General features: G+C 47.1%; 1 protein-coding gene across 5 annotated transcripts in view; it reads right to left on the bottom strand.

Moving 5' to 3' along the window:
* Window positions 1-523: 523 nt before the first annotated feature.
* fgd4a (FYVE, RhoGEF and PH domain containing 4a) overlaps window positions 524-16,590 on the bottom strand; it is a 48,205-nt gene continuing 32,138 nt past the window's right edge. For all 5 annotated transcript variants that reach the window (XM_056415976.1, XM_056415979.1, XM_056415975.1 and 2 more), the window contains 16 exons: window positions 11,996-12,127; window positions 11,212-11,425; window positions 8,101-8,503; window positions 6,434-6,523; window positions 6,172-6,317; window positions 5,894-6,050; window positions 5,195-5,333; window positions 5,046-5,104; window positions 4,791-4,937; window positions 4,352-4,524; window positions 4,030-4,060; window positions 3,841-3,921; window positions 3,632-3,757; window positions 2,773-2,910; window positions 2,508-2,648; window positions 524-2,409 (listed from right to left, as the gene is read on the bottom strand). In XM_056415976.1, the coding sequence (XP_056271951.1) occupies window positions 2,140-2,409; window positions 2,508-2,648; window positions 2,773-2,910; window positions 3,632-3,757; window positions 3,841-3,921; window positions 4,030-4,060; window positions 4,352-4,524; window positions 4,791-4,937; window positions 5,046-5,104; window positions 5,195-5,333; window positions 5,894-6,050; window positions 6,172-6,317; window positions 6,434-6,523; window positions 8,101-8,503; window positions 11,212-11,425; window positions 11,996-12,127 (2,447 nt within the window). In that variant the 3' untranslated portion in view covers window positions 524-2,139. The remainder of the gene's footprint in view (window positions 2,410-2,507; window positions 2,649-2,772; window positions 2,911-3,631; window positions 3,758-3,840; window positions 3,922-4,029; window positions 4,061-4,351; window positions 4,525-4,790; window positions 4,938-5,045; window positions 5,105-5,194; window positions 5,334-5,893; window positions 6,051-6,171; window positions 6,318-6,433; window positions 6,524-8,100; window positions 8,504-11,211; window positions 11,426-11,995; window positions 12,128-16,590) is intronic.

Raw genomic sequence — 16,590 nt, 5'->3', positions numbered from 1 at the left:
TTTATTTCTGTATTTATTTATTATATATATGTTATGTATATTATTTATATATGTATTTATTATATATACTCCATCACCTCTTTCCTTCCATACCTGTGTGCATCGATGTCAAACACCTATTACAGATTTGAATCGCTTTGATAACTCATTATCGGTCAAGCGGCAGTATAACATTACAAAACTAGAACGGGCACTCGGTAGAGCGCATACCTTCGCATATTACAATATTGGGCATTGAATTATGAACATTTTGGCATTAGTTGCATGCCAATTGGATAAAAATTGACCGCCCTATTGTAAAAAGAAGATTTTGACCTTTTCATGACCTTTGACCCGATCGATCCGAAAATCGAATCAAATGGTCCCCGGATAATAACCAATCATCCCACCAAATTTCATGCGATTCGGTTTAATACTTTTTTAGTTATGCGTGTAACACGCATACAAATAAATAAATAAATACACGGCGATCAAAACATAACCTTCCGCATTTTCAATGCGAAGGTAAAAAGCAAGATCCCCGTTTGGTGTTTATACTTGTTTTTATTTTAAGGTACACTTTATAAGACTAAAGTGCGTAGATTCTCAAATGAGGACTGAAACATCTGGATACACATCCAGATCGTACAGATGATGTTTTGTGCTCTTTGTTTGTGAGTTGAATATTGAGGAGGGGAAGAATGAAGAGGGGTGAGCCTCTGCACACCGCCATGGGGATGAAGAACAGTCGGTGGGTTAGTGGAGAAAACACCACCTACCTACTGCGCTTCTTAGTCCAGTCGGGGAACTAATCTGTGCTCCTTTTTTCCTTTCTTTTTAACAGATCATACTCATCATACTCTATAAATTACTTTACATAACACAATTAATTACAGCATTAAAAACACATTTACATTTCTCACACCAGCTTGCTTTTGAATCTGTGATTGTTCTGCGTTTGCATTAAGGGAACACCTGATGGCCCCTCCCTTCCACAGGAATGTCCTGGAGAATAATTCACTTTCTTCATCCTCCTCTTTACGTTTGCACATGAATGATTATCATCCATCAGTTATTACGCCGTAGGATGCACGTGATTGCAGCGTGCTCTTTTAATACATGCAGCACTGTCCAGGGCCAGAGATTTGGGCAAGGTATGACGATACATATTGTTAGGCCAGAGATATGTGTGGCTTTATTACATAGTTTCTACCAAGTTGGCTCTACCGTTACTTGTCATGGAGAGTTCTTCTCAAATAGAAACAGTATAATGTCTTGGGGGCTCCGCGGGGAACCTTCGAGGCTTCGATGTTGACTGTTTATTCTGGATTAAAATATAAAAAACTCCTCTAGCGATTTCTTCTATGCACAGCTGCATTTATACGTACAACTGGTTTGAATAGCAAAGTAGTTTTCTTCATCCAGAACACGCGAGGACCGGTGCCGACGTGCATCCAGAGTTGGATTAGCATGAGACCGACGAGGAGGAAGATGAGACCATCATCATTATCCAACCACATGATTACTTTTCACAGTTCTGGAAACGGGCAACATCCTGTAAATATTTTATATCGTACTTAGATGTCTTCTATGTTATCAAAACAAAGTTTGGGATTGATTTCTGTACATAAAAACACAAATGACCCCCCCCCCTCCCCCTCCCACATTTATACTGTACAGGTACGCAGAGTTGCGTTACAGCACCAGCTAAGTTTGGAAGTTTGGACCGTCCTTCCGCTTTGATTCACATCCTGCAGGGGGCGCTGTGCACGTTTGTGGTCGTCCACCAGCTGGAGAGGAGCGGACACGATGAAAGCCGTCCTTGGCGGTGCCCGTTGGAGGGAAGTCGATCAGTCCTGAGGCCCCTCTGCTCTCGTGGTGGTTGCACCGACACGCCCTTCAGTAATCCAGCGCCGCTCCAGCAGTGAAGCAGAGGTTCTTCGTCCATGAGAACGTCCCGGAGGAAACTGGGAACAGGAGCGTGGCAAGGGAAGGCAGCTCATCCAGCAGCAGATTGTTCTCCCCCCCCCCCCACCATGTGGGGTTCAAGGACAGCAAAGAGGACCGTGCGTTTGAATTGTGTGCGTGCAGCACATCGTCTGCCCGTCCCGTCTATCTCGAGCCATCCAGCAGTCTGACCCCCCCCCCCCCCCCCTTCCCTTACGAGCTGTCGGTACCCGCCTCTTGTGTGTTATTGTTGTCCATCATGTTGCCGTCGCCCCCGTTGGTCTGAGGGCGTCCGGGCACCTCCCCCGTCACCGCCACTCGAATCGCTTTCAGCCAGCGCTGCTTGAGCTCCTCGCTGTCCGCGGCAAAGTTGTGTGTGGACTTGGACTGGGAGAGGCGGAAGCTGGCGGTGGGGTCGGCGGGCCGGGCGCTGTCATCCACCGAGTAGCCCAGGAGGGGGATCGTGCACTGGGCCTTGACGTCCTGAGGGGAACAATCGGGGGACGGAGAGAGTGTCATCTGTGTGCGTACGTTTTAAATATGCATGGGGGGGGGGGGGGGGATTCTTCAGGTGTTTTTACCTGCGGAGCGCCGTAGAGGTAGAGCACCACGCTCTCCTTCTCGGGGATGACGCACCACACCTTCTGCCAGGGTTTGGTCTTCTCGCAGTACTGCAGGAAGCCGCACATGACGCTGCTGCCGGTGAACTGAGCCGCCTCGATCTGCACGGGGAGCACGGCCGCACGTCAGCGCCACGAGCATCAAAACAACCCCGCGTCAGTTATCTCTAATTGAATCCGAGCACACGTGTGTGTGATGATGGAGGCGTCGGCGTCCCCTGCTCACCTCCAGGATGCCCTTCTTCTTGCCCTCGACTCTCGTTTCTCCCGACAGGATGGACAAGCAGTCTCTGCAGACTTTGTTCATCTTGTTGCCGTCGTATTCGAGCGCGACTTTGTTGTCTGAACATTTCCAGCACACCACCTGCAAGAGAAGAAGAATCTTTCAGAGGAAGTACTTTTTTCCCAATGCAAAAGCCTCTTAAAGCGTTGTTTGATCAACTTTGACCATCCAACTATGACCATGACCGTGCTTTATTATTATTATTTTAGTTCATCGTCTATTTGAATGAAAAAGCATATTTTGGGCTCATTTTGCTTTTGATTGGCAGCAGAAAGAGTGAGAGGCAAGAGAGCAACAGCTTCTCAGATACCAACGTTAAATCCCCCAAATGTTTTCTCACTTGTGGGAACCGTAAAAAGTTAATGTCAAAAAATAAGAAGTGGCTCTTTCACTCAGACGAGACTCGTCTCATCGACGTTTGAGTTCCTCTGCACAAAAGTAATCGGGGTAGAAAAATACTGTGTGTTTTACATCCATCCATCCATTCCCATCCGCTTAGTCCGGGGTCGGGTCGCGGGGGCAGCAGAGCCAGCAGGCTGACCCAGACTCCCCTCTCCCGCAACATTTCCCAGCTCATTCTGGAGGATCCCGAGGCGTTCCCAGGCCAGCTGGGAGAGATCATCCCTCCAGCGTGTCCTGGGTCTTCCCCGGGGTCTCCTCCCAGTTGGACGTGCCCGGAAAACCTCTGAAGGGAGGCGTCTCTGTGAAATCAACCTCTTCTCACAGTCGAACCTCTGGATATTTAAAGCCCCCCCCCTGCAGGCATTATGCATCATGACCCGGCAGCATCAAGGTGACGTACATAGCCACAGGCTCTGCAGTGGTGCCTCCGCCGCGTCAGGGCGTTGAACGACTCCTTGCACTTCATACACATCGTCACTTCGTTGTCGCGGATCCATCGAGGGGCGCGCTTCCCCAGCTCTGCATTCTGCATCAAAACAACAATAACAACACGCTCAGTACGGCAGGAGAGGCCAGTGGGTCTTATCCGTGTCACCGTGCAACACTGACCGACACTTCCTCCACGTCTTTCAGAGCGTTCTTGAATGACTCGTTTTTCTGCTGGAAGATCTCGATGGTCTTCCGGAAAGCCTGAAGGAGGAGAACGATGTCAGGCTCATGCGTCCCTCGTTCTACGCGGCATTCAAACGTGTATCATCAAATGAGAAAATGAAAGTATTTTGATTCTCCGGTATGTACCTTAATCCAATCGGCCTTGTTCTGCTCCGAGCTGAGGAAGATCAGGAAAGCAATAAGCACTCAAACGTATTTATGGAGGTAAAGCTATCACTTTATGTTCCTGTTGTAACACCAACATGGCAATTAGCTGTGGCCAATGAGCATTTAGAGTTTTACAGGATTTAAATAAGGAGTTTGGGTTTCATTTATGTGTAAAATGATACTCTATAGGGTCCAGATTACATACAATTACACACATCAATGTGGGAGGGGCTGGGATCTTGTTTGCAAAAAAATAATTTTTTGAATGAGCTCCTCTCGTGTTATTTCTGATGACCCGTACCTGGCCTGTAGCTCCAGCGTCCTCTCCTTCCCGGACACTTGGAAGGTGTGAGGGTAGACCTCGTTGGCCGTCTCCAGGACCTTCATGCCGTCGATGCCGATCCGCGTCCTCACCGTGTACTTCGGTCCTCCCAGACTGAATTTGGGCACGCAGTACAGCAGCATGTTGTTGAACTGGCAAGAAGAAGAGAACAGACGGGGTGTTTTTTTCTTCCGTAACCTGAATTACACAGATGGGAGATATTCAGCCTGAAGCTAATAAGAAACAGTCTGGACGTAATCACATCATCCGGCCATCTCAGTAATTGAGAGATTTGTTTATGAGCCCCTGACGTGTCCTCACACAGAGGTGCTCCTGGCTTCAGACGATTCACGTGCTTCCATTGACTTCTGGGCTCAGCACGTTTTCCCCTCGTGAGACAAGAAGATGTTCCTCTCACCAGGAAGAGGTATCGCTCCATGGCCGAGGTGTTCCTGGCCGCCAGCTTCAGGATGTGGCCCTCCTTGATGAACTCGTTAGAGGGGTTGACGATGTCCTCCTCCTCACCCAGCATCTCGTATATCTCCATCAGCTTCTTCAGGTTATCCTAAACGAGGACGGTGCATTTGTGTTGAGCTGGACGTTGATGTGTCTGAGATGTTATATTATTATAAGTCGAAAAGAAAAAGGTTTTTTTTAAAGCGTCTGGACTTACCGATTTCCGAATGGCGCTGTTGGAGTGGGTCGCTGCTGTGGCGATAATTTCTAACGATTCTGGGGGCAAAAAAAAAAGAAAAAGATGGGTTACCTTAATATAGTGAAATAAAATAGGACTCTCTGGAGTGGGAATGGATCCCGACTTACTCTCTGAATTCTGTCGGTCAGGGTCGTCCTGAGGCAGCTTCTTCAGATAGTCTTTCAGCAGCATCTCGTAGCGAGGGACTCGCTGCACGGGCTCCAGCATGTGGTGCTGGAGCGTCAGGCTGCCGCAGACCTCTTGGCTCTGAGCACGGGAACAACACACACACGAGTTACCCAGGGTTCTTACACATTTTGACCGCTGGATTTCCATGACTTTAAACCAAATTTCCATGACCAAACTGAAATCTCGGTATAAACATGAACAATTTTGAACATTGTGCATATTGAGAGCGTACGCCGGCTTATATTTTGAGCGTCTTTCTTTAAAAAACACATTAATTATTTCAAACTCGGTGTAAATGAACATGTGATTATAACACATTTCCATGACTTATCCAAAACTTTTATGATTAAAGTTTTTTTCCATGACTTTTCCAGGCCTGGAAATGACCATTTTAAAGTTCCATGACTTTTCCAGGTTTTCCATGACCGTACGAACCCTGGTTACCACCCAGCCATGATGCAGGTTACATCCACATCTGTCCTTAACGTCATCATGTCATCCCATGAAGCATTTGTGTGAAATTGTCACAATTTGTGAGGTCACAGTGACATTGACCTTTGACCTCCATCTCAGCATGAGCGCGTGCCCTTTTGCTGACCTCTTTTGTGAAAAACAAACGGCAATTTGGTGCGCAGTACCTGTATCTCCTGGATGATGGCCTTGAATTGAGGCGACCGGTCGGTCCACTGTTTCACCAGCTCCATGGCGTTGTCGAAATTTCTCACGTACTCTGCGTACATCTTGAGGAAGGGTGTGAGTTTCTGCAGGATGTCTCCGATGCGAGGGGTGGACTCCCTGCAGCCGAGGCAGAGGAGTGGAGGGAAGGAGGAAGATAATATAAAACGTTAGATATAGTGTCCCGTGTTTGTGTTTGTGTTTGTCTTTCATCGTTCTCATTCAGTTCGATCGTTCTCACCATTCTCCCATGCGCTTCTCCAGGTCCGGAAGCAGAAACTGGCTGTGAAAGGCGTTGATGGAGCTGATGTTGGAGAAGATGTTCTTCACCACGTCCACAGGGAACGTCCCTTTATTTGCCTCCTCCATGAGCTTGGCACAGAATACCTGAAAAGAGCCGTAACACAACGCGGGAGTTCGAGAAGTTAACGAGGTTTCCCCGCCTGGGAAATGGGAACTCCTTCCCAGTAGAGGTGGTTTAAAACAACAGAAGTGAACCTCACCTGGTCCAGCAGGTTAAGTCGCGCTACGTAGGCCTTCTCGGTGTGCAGCAGCTCGCTGGCGATCTTAAACAGCTTCTGTTCATTCGTCTCCTGAAAACAGAGGCGGCGTTAGTTGGAGGCAATCTGAAAATAAAATGTGGTCGCAGATGAATACGTGAAGGATGAATGGAAGTGAGATCGTTCTGTTGAGATGGAGAGTCCGTAGTCCGTGTAATGACCGCTTCAGTTCGATATCTCTCTATTTTGGCAAAGATTGGGGCCTAATAAGTTTAATAAGAGTTAGTGAGCTTGAATGAGTGTTGAATAATGCAGAAGTGTGGGACAAAATGTCTGAAGCGCATTCATTTGTTTCAGCTCGGCCTTCATTCCCACATCGCCGCCAACTTCCTGTCTCTGGACTCTGAGCTGGTGTCGGGCCACGCTGCAGCAGGACCTCAGAACAGGAATTGAGATTATGGAGGAAGGGAAATGACACCAAATCAAACAAAGACACAGTTACGTGAAACGGAGCCGATCGATGCAACAAACAACAACCGGAGCCTCAAAACATCTGCTGGTAGGGTCACATGTGTGTTACAGTGTACCCTCGCAATCTGTCTCCTGTTTCCACACAATCACTTGTCAATACGTCCACAGTGTTGATCATTCTCTGAGACGTTATTGTTCTCATGGTGAAGGCTCAACGTTGTTTATTAATATAAAAAACATATGATAAGTGTTAAGAATGCATTGAAACCAGCTGTTGTGTATCTTTAGACCTGTGGGCCCCTCCTCATGTTTTAGATGTCTACGAGTTCTATGAGTGAAACTTGTCCGATTCCTAATTTCACGAGCTGCTTATGGGCAACATTGTGTTCAGTATTCCACATCGAATGAAAAGAACATTCAAAGATGAAAATCCTTAAAAAGAAGCAGAACATTGTGTTTTCTTCTTTCCTCCCCACATGGTTTTATTGATACTATTTAAAGACACAAATAAAGGTCAATAACCCGGCAGAAGTATCTAAGAATTATTTCGCAAAGAGAATCTATAATGTGATTATTACTATTATGTTAATTCATTACATTTCCAAACAGCACAAAGACATGATCATAAATCCAATAACTGGAACAAAGCTACTTAAACTTTCTCCAGACTAAATTGATCAAATACCTTGACGAGCGACGACATGTGACAAGAGAACATGGAGCAGAGTATCAGCGGGTCAAAGGTCAAACAGCACCACTCGTGATACGCCTGGTTTCCAGTGAACTTTGAGCAGAATGAAAGCAGCGCTGCACACGGCTCTTCCTCTCTCAGTCCATCCAGACTCTTGTTGTTGTTGTTGTTGTTTTCAGCACGGAGAAGAACAGATTGATCGGAACCGGAGATATTTAGAATGTGTATGCGGAGGGGTGTGTGTGTGTGTGTGTGTGTGGGGGGCATAAACTCAGCTGCTCGGCATTTGTAGAAAATAACCCCTCTGAGACACACACACACACACACACACCCTTGTAACTCTACCCGTACGGTGTTGGAGTGACTCAGAGTTGAATTGGTTCAGAAGATGTCATGGCGCTGAAAGCCCAGAGCGTAACTCCATGCTGACGAGGCAGCTGTACATAAATACCACGGAGGGTGTGAAGACACAGATCACTCGGGTGCGAGGGCAACGCAGTCGACGTACCTTCTGGTCGGGGCTCCCTTCTTCGGCCCCATGCTCACTTAGTATTTGGGTCCCAGCGTCCTCCTTGTCAGAGGCGCTGTGTGTCTCAGGTGTTCGTGGAGGTGAGGGATCAGCAGTCTGCTCCGCGTCGCCGTTCACCAGCCCATCAGCCTCGAGCCTCACGCTGCCATCGGTCCTCTCCTCCGGGGTATCCACCTTGACCTCTTCCTCGTCCCGCTCCATCTGAGCTAACGTCCCGTTGGTCGGCGGTTGGTGGGCATCCTGCGGCGAGGTGGGTCCGGAGGAGTGGTTCTCCTGAGCGCCGGCGGTCTCCGTCTGCCTCTGGCGGGCGCGGTGAGCCGGGCTGCCGGCGGACATCTTGCCGGTCTGTCTGAGCGGCGAGCCGTCTCTCCGGCTCTCGGTGCTGCCGGAGGGACGCGCGGGGAGAGGAGGAAGTCGGTCAAGAGCACGCGCAGAGAAATGAAAAAAACAGTTAACACCGACCAGAACGTTTGAGAAGAAAAGGGGAAAAGAAGTCGAAGAACAATGACAGGAGTGGGTTCAGTCGCTGCTCGAGCCTACATGTTGATCGGGGAGCGTGGACATGTCGGTCAGCAGATAGCTTTGGCACTCGAGTGTGGGAGTTAAAAATAAAACTGTGGAGATGCACACACTTCCTTCTGTCTCAAGAGGCGGCTGAGAGCTGGTGTACTGCAGAGGAAGTGTGTGTGCGTGTGTGTGTGTGTGTGTGTGTGTCTGTGTGTGTGCGTGTGCGTGTGCGTTGAGCACAGACAGAATGGGGGTCGAGTAAAGCGGAGGACGGCACACCACCACTCCTCCCCAGAGGTGGACTCTGTCCTACTTCCAGGGAGAACCCACATGATATATTGCTCTGAAACATCTCTGCCGTGCTTTAAAATGACATGAATGAAATGAAGCAGTTTGAAAATGCAGCACAGGAACAAACGGAAGCTAGATTAACGCACACACACACACACACACACACAGGCATGTACAATGTCACCATTCAGCTGCTCTACATCCTGTACCGGTCGTCAGTCCAGCTGTTTCCCTGTAAATTACCCTCCAGACCTTCAGTCCTACAGCAGCTACTGGACCGTGGCTGCGTTTCACTAAAACTGTCCCCAGATCAGATCGAGGCTAAACTGATAACACTTAGTATTTCTAGAAGAAAAGAAGTAAGAGGTGCTATATATATACGTGATCTAACCTTTATAACACCGTCAGCCCAGCAGGTGAATTCTTAGCCGCTGAGACATTCACTGTTGTGCTCTTCACTGTGCAGCATAAACAGGAAGTATGTATAAATAGAGGAACAACAACCGGCTGGTGGGACGCTCCACAGTTGGATTACTTGTGGACTGTCGGGCCACCTGAGTGTGTGTTGATTGTAAAACGCTATCATCCCAGGAAGACTGAGTAATACCCCGGTTAGCTGCTTAGAGGCTGTGTTTAATACTGTTTTCAGCGAAGCCCCCTTGGTGGCCTGTCGGTGCAGCTCCTCTCTGCATATAAATAGCACGGTAAGCGCTCCAGTACATGACAAGAGTTTTAAAATAGGCTGAATTAAGAGCAGCTTCGCTCGCCGTGTGGCGGTCTTTTAACCCTTGTGTTGCCTTCGGGTCAATATGATCCGATTCAATGTTTAACCCTCCTGTTACCTTTATATTTACTAACATATTTTACCCTTGAGGTCAATATGACCCCAGCTATTAAAATCTCCAGAAAATTATTAGAATTAATATTGTTTTCCAAGTTTAAGTGTGAGGTACTTTATGTTTGTTTGTTCACTCCCGAAAGAACACCGACATTAAACATTGAATCGGGTCAAATTGACCCGAAGGCGACAGGAGGGTTAAATATTGAATCGGGTCAAAATGACCCGAAGGCAACACAAGGGTTAAGGGGCCTTCAAGGCAGCCAAGTGCCATGTGAACCGGATTAGTATATTAGTAGGCTAATTCAGCTCTCAGAAGCCGGGGGCCTTTCTCCTCTTTCTGTTCCGAGGCCACAGGAGGACGAATCCTCGGAGCCCCGCACAGTCTGAATGAAAGGGCTGCACCCGATTCCTCTGATGCACCTCACGACCACACTGGTACATGTGATGGAAGGTGTGAGGGTACAGCCTGGGGTTGAGTTTCATTTGGTAACTCTGTCCCCAGGGGATCCCGGTCAGTTATGAGTGTAAACACGGGGCTACTGGAGGCTTGAGATACCGAGTGAACTTTTCGTGGGCATGCTTCTGCTGCGGGTCGAATACTTTCGGGCTCAACTGCATGAGCAGCTGGGACAAGGGCACCATTGTTGTGCCTCGCTCTGCGTCCAGTGGGCCTCTCTCTCTCTCGCGTGCACACGGCTGCAGCTCCTACCAACACTTACAGGACGGGTAATAAATCAACATGAGATGCACACAAAGGAGAAGAAGAAGAAGGAAGGGAGCACTAGTAATCCTTGGAGATAGTTATTCCTGTATTAGAATGGTAACAGGTTGTGTTAAAGCGCAGCCAACAGAATACTTAAAGCACATTTCAGTGGGGATCCTACCTCGTTGTCCTGGGCTTTCATCTCGCAACTCTGGGTCCCACAACTGAAGGCGGAGCTGTGTTTCCCCCGGCCTGCACAAATCTCCTTTCATCCCCTTTGCTAACGCTTGGCTAATCTCAGCTTGTTGCGTCTACGGCTCTCGTCTGCGCCGCTGTCAGCGAGTCAGGCCGAGGACTTAAAAAAAACGAGGGACTTCTGCTTTTCGTCCCTGAAATAACCGGTTCGAGGAAACGTGAGGAAAGAGGACGTTTTCCGTCACCGTGGTTACGACAGCCCGAGTGAAGTTGTGCTCTTACAAAAGCTATAAAGCGCCGTTAGATTGAGTTATTCAACCGGAACCAAGTTGTCATGGTTGTGAGAAGAAAAACAAAGTCACAGGCTTTGTGATATGTGTTGAATCCATCACTGAATAACATTACAGACTAAATGAAATACCCTAAAAACTAATGCTACAGTCCCATACTCAGCTCCCCTCTCTCTCTTTTCTTCACAGCAGCGACTCTCTTTATAGTTTCTCTCCGTGAAAAGAAAGCACACACACACCAACCGAGAGGAAAGAGCCCCTACCTGTTCTCCTCAAAGCGGTGGATGAGGTCTGAGACTTTGGAGTGCATCTCTCTGACTTTCTCGCGGGTCACAGATCCTCTCATTACTCCTCCTCCTCCTCCTCCTCCTCCTCCTGCCTCCTCCATGACCGGTTTTAGTGGTGCTTTCTGGATGTGGTCCAGCGGGGACTTGACATCCGTCACCGGGCTCTGGAGATGTAGCGGCTTAGGAGGCACTGCGGAGAAGACCGAGGAGCACGTTCAAACATTAGAGACCATCGTGGATGCCGGTGGATGCAGAGGATTGAAAGTGTATTCTTCTCATGAGGGGAATATGTCTCTGCATTGTCGGTTTACACCTGAAGGGGGCGGTATAAGCTATCCCAACTCGCTTAATAGCACACACAGGGCACTGAGCTGCATTTAACACCCTGGAGGTGACAAACAAGTGAACCAGCTCCTCATAGAATAACTGTTTCACACGAACACGTTTTGAGAAATAAAGTCCCTGCGTGATTCACGGCAGCAGAACGGGTGGAGCTCTTTCTCTCGTCTTATCTGCGAGTGGTTTACTCAACTCAAACAAAAGAAAAGAACAAGGCTCAAGGTTCACCGGTCCAAGCCCAATTTACATAACTCTGTTCCCATTGTCACAGTTTCACCGGAGTCGCATACTGTAGGTCGATACTAAACACACAGCCTCACAGCAGGAGGAAGGTCACCGGAGAACAATCAGCGGCCACATACGAGTCACAGGCCGAGCCGTAGCGTGTCCACGGGCCCTCCCACTCTGCAGCGTTGCGTACCTTTTGGTTTAGAGAGCTGCCTCGGCCTGCAGAAAGAGCATCTTCCATTGACACCTTCGCCGCTCGCTCGCTTCAGACACGCGTGCACACTGGGCGGGTCGCTCTGCTCGCACGCCGGGCTGCTGCCCAGAGCTGAAGGGCACACGGAGACAAGGAAGGACAACATGAACATCCCGTCATCTTCTGTTCGCTGTCGGCGAAATGAGATTTATAATGAAAAACAATATTGTAACGTTGACAGCCGGTGACAGGAAATGAGTGCCGGTCCCCTGTCAGACCCAAACAGCACCACCTGGACCCCAAACACTTGATTAAAACACAAATAACCGAAACAATATACAGCAATAGTGTATTGTTAGATACATACAGGCACGCTGCTCTCCTTGTGAAGCTCTTTATTGCAGACGTGTGTTCTATGAACATGTTCTTCTTCCTGGCAGTTCTTCATTTAGCCAAAGACAGAATGACATTCACACCAAGCTACAACTTTCCAGTTGATTCAATCGTGCAGACGTTTGGAAAAGCAGTGTTTTGGAATGTTTGACTTATAGTAAGTGGGATTTGTGTTTGTGAAAGAAATGTCGTGAACGCTTAAAAACCAAAACAAACTAAAACTAGAATGGGCACTCGGTAGAGCGCATACCTTCGCATATCACAAGATTGGGCATTGAATTATGAACATTTTGGCATTAGTTGCATGCCAATTGGACAAAAATGTATCGTGCTATCGTGCTATGACCTTTCCATGACCTTGACCTTGACCTTTGACCCAATTGATCCCAAAATGTAATCAAATGGTCCCCGGATAATAACCAATCATCCCACCAAATTCCATGTGATTCAAGAAGATTTAACCTGTTCATGACCTTTGACCTTGACCTTTGACCCGATCGATCCCAAAATCTAATCAACTGGTCCCCGGATAATAAACAATCATCCCACCAAATCTCATGCGATTCGGTTCAATACTTTTTGAGTTCTGCGAAAGATTTTGACCTGTTCATGACCTTTGACCTTGACCTTTGACCCGATCGATCCCAAAATCTAATCAACTGGTCCCCGGATAATAAACAATCATCCCACCAAATTTCTTGCGATTCGGTTCAATACTTTTTGAGTTTTGCGAATAACACGCATACAAATAAATAAATAAATAAATACACGGCGATCAAAACATAACCTTCCGGCATTTTCAATGCGAAGGTAACAAACTAAGTGTGTCCCACAGACTGACAGAGTTCCTCCCATATGTCATCCTGTTCCTGCCGCAGGGCGCGCTGTACATATTCATGTCTGCAAATATGCTTATGATAAACAGCTGGAGAATAAATATTAAAGAGTGTCAGCCTGTTTCGTTGATTATCCAACTAATAATCCAGTTGATGATCGGGCCCGGCGGCTTTTCCCAACCAGCTGGCCACAGATGGTACAGCATCAGTGTTTAGATAGAGGGGACAGATTTAATGGCGCAGATGTTTACATCGGCCTGAATACACCTCTCTCTCTCTCTCTCTCTGACCTCACGACACACACACACAAGCACGAACACAAGCAAGTGAAACGTGTGCATTTCGGCAAATCTCCATATATGGTGCTACATGGCCAGGAACCAGTCGGCTGACGAGATTGAAGTCCATTAGACTCTATTTGGCGGTTACTTCAATGTGTATGTCTGTGTGTATGTGTGTGTGATTGAACACAACTGGGTTGGATGCATAAATCGATGCAGCTTTGTGAGCAGGTATGGGTAAACAGTGTGTGTAGACAGACTTACACTTTCGCACAATAATTAACTTCCAACTATTTGTATTAGTAGCTTCTCTGTTTTCAAGGTCCACAATACACAGATTAAAAGAGGAAGGTGCTTCCTCTCTGTGTCGCCCTGATGCTGCTGTGAAAAGAGACTGTTTCCATTTCTGTAATATATAAATCATTAATAAGAGGTCTAAATTCCTTGATCGACGCGGTCTCATGTCCCAAGATGAATCAAACTAAACGCATCTGTACTTTGACAAGAACACGGGAAAATAAGATGACTCTCTTTCAGAAAATGATCTTCCACTCTTCTTGACAAATGATTAGTCAATTAATAGATTATTCAATTAACAGAAAATTAACCTGAAACTATTTTATTAGTGACGCAGCGGCTAATTACCAAGATTTAATCTTTATTTTGCTGCTTGTCTTGTGTGATAGTAAATTGACATTTTTCAGATTTTGAAATGTTGAATGACTATTTAAAGGTTGAACTTAAGGTATTTTCCCCACTTTATTTATAATAAAAATAATGTATTTGTTACATTTCATAAGCTAAACGATGAATTGGTTACTTGAGGAAATAAACGGCCGATGAATTGATCTTTATCTCACCAGTCTTGAAACAGAAAGAGAAAACCAGCAACCACAGAATAGTCTCAGTTTCTATTTTTACAGTCGCTCCGTAATTAAAGACAACCGCTCTCGGCTGTAAACGGTGTCGCGCTGTGTTCGGGGTAGCAGACTCTCTAAATGGCCCCAAAATTAACAATCAATTCCAAAGTCGGCCTCAGGAATTTCTCTTGATTATGTGTTTGGCATCCCCTCGTGGCCACATGAAGAGATCCTAATAAAATATCCAACAACGTGTTGTGCACCCTTTTATACATTTATATAGCTAGAAATGAAGACGCCATTCCTCCAGCTGGGCTGAGTCTGCCCGGGCTGTTATTACCTCTGTCAAACACCAGACCCTCGGCTCTACGTCCCCCCAGAGCTGGAGGCTTTCACCTTTCACTTCAACCTGAGCTTGAAGCCACATGTCAAGTCAATTGCTTGAACAAATATGTTCAGGGTTCTTACACATTTTGACCAATGGATTTCCATGACTTTTCCACGACTTTTCCATGACTTTTAACCAAATTTCCATGACCAAACTGAAATCTCGGTATATACATGAACATTTTCGAAAATGTTGCGTATTGAGAGCGCATGCCGGCTTATATTTTGAGCGTCTTTCTTTAAAAAACATATTAATTATTTCAAACTCGGCATAAATGAACATGTGATTATAACAAATTTCCATGACTTTTCCAAAACTTTTATGATTTAAGTTTTTTCCATGACTTTTCCAGGCCTGGAAATGACCATTTTGAAATTCCATGACTTTTCCAGGTTTTCCATGACCGTACGAACCCTGTATGTTTCATCTAAGATCAGACCATCCCTACGCTCTAATTGGAAACCATGAAGGCAAAGAAACGCAGCCAGTTCTAGTGCAGTACAAACAGGAACTTGACTTTCACCGAAGCAAAGTGTTTGCCAGCATCTGCAGCTCCGGGTAACGCGCATGCTGCCGTCTGCTCATTATCAAAGCTGGCGTGGCACAAGTGACAGGCCGCCACGTCCATGTGTGGCAGCCGGCCACCTCCATCTGTGTCGCCCTGTCGTCTGAGACGTGTTTATGTGGACGGCAGAAAAAAAAGAGGAACTTCTGCTGGATGAGGTCGATAGCACCAAAGAAGTGCGACGTGGGATGCCGCTGAATATGTTCGTGCCCGAACGGATGGCGTGACAACGGCTCTCTCTACATCTGCCAGAAACCCAAACGCCGTTGCTGCAGTTGAGGAGCTGAGAAACGGAGGCTAGACCTTGACCTCTGTCCTTGTTGGAGCCCGTTACCGTCTGAAGATTGACTTCACTACTGAGTGGATTGAGCCTAAAAGCATCTGCTTCCATCTCAATGAATTCAAAACCGCGCAGCGAGTGACAGAAACGAGAAACGAGGAACGCTCTCGTGGAGGTCGCGTGTCGGCAGCGGCGTAGATGAGAAAAGAAAGACTTGACCCAGCGTCTTTTAGATTTCCCAAATATCCAAGAGAGCCGAGTCCGAGCAGACGCATCTCCTCTTCAAACAGAATCCACTTCCTGAGGTTTACCTGAGAATGAGCATGTGTGTGACATCACGCCCACCTTGTGACTTCTTTTGCATGTGCCTCGTCCCAAACCCCCTTTGCTACATGTGTGCTCACACCTCCGTGGGACAGCTCCAGGTGAAATGAACAAAACAAAAGGCGGTGAGTCCCAACCCTACGAGCAGCGAGCGTGTGACAGTTTGAAACCGAGCCTTCGTCTTCTCGCCTCGTGGCCCCACGCTCATATCGAAAGGAATGTCTGAGGAGGCTCTTTAAGCCATTCTGCTTCTTCTTCATACATGGGCTGGCATATTAAAGACCGTCTGGTTGACTTCGACACAGCCGCAGCAGCAAAGTCGTAAAGACAAAAGCGGGGAAGAAGAAGGATAGAAGAAAGTGACGTAAAAAAAAACATGTCCAGAATATCTTCACATGCACAATCTTCAGTTGGCCATAAATCAGCTCATAACTGTTGCATCATGGTTAGAGTACAAATAGGTGGATATGATGTGAGTGTAGTGATCTGTCTTGAGACTTGTAGGCTATTTATTATGCTCTTCTACTGGAGCAAAGACTGGCACATTAACATAGAAAAAAGAAAAGCAGGTCAACACGAGAGCATGGGAAGCTCGTTCGCCACATTACTAAAGTGGGATTTTCTGAGTGAGAGAAAACCACATCTCAGTGGTGGCGATCCAAGAGGAA

This window comes from Pseudoliparis swirei, chromosome 6, assembly GCF_029220125.1.
Source record: "Pseudoliparis swirei isolate HS2019 ecotype Mariana Trench chromosome 6, NWPU_hadal_v1, whole genome shotgun sequence".
Classification (NCBI taxonomy): domain Eukaryota; kingdom Metazoa; phylum Chordata; class Actinopteri; order Perciformes; family Liparidae; genus Pseudoliparis; species Pseudoliparis swirei.
The sequence above is the reverse complement of the archived record's forward strand: the minus strand, read 5'-3'. Positions and strand labels throughout refer to the sequence as shown.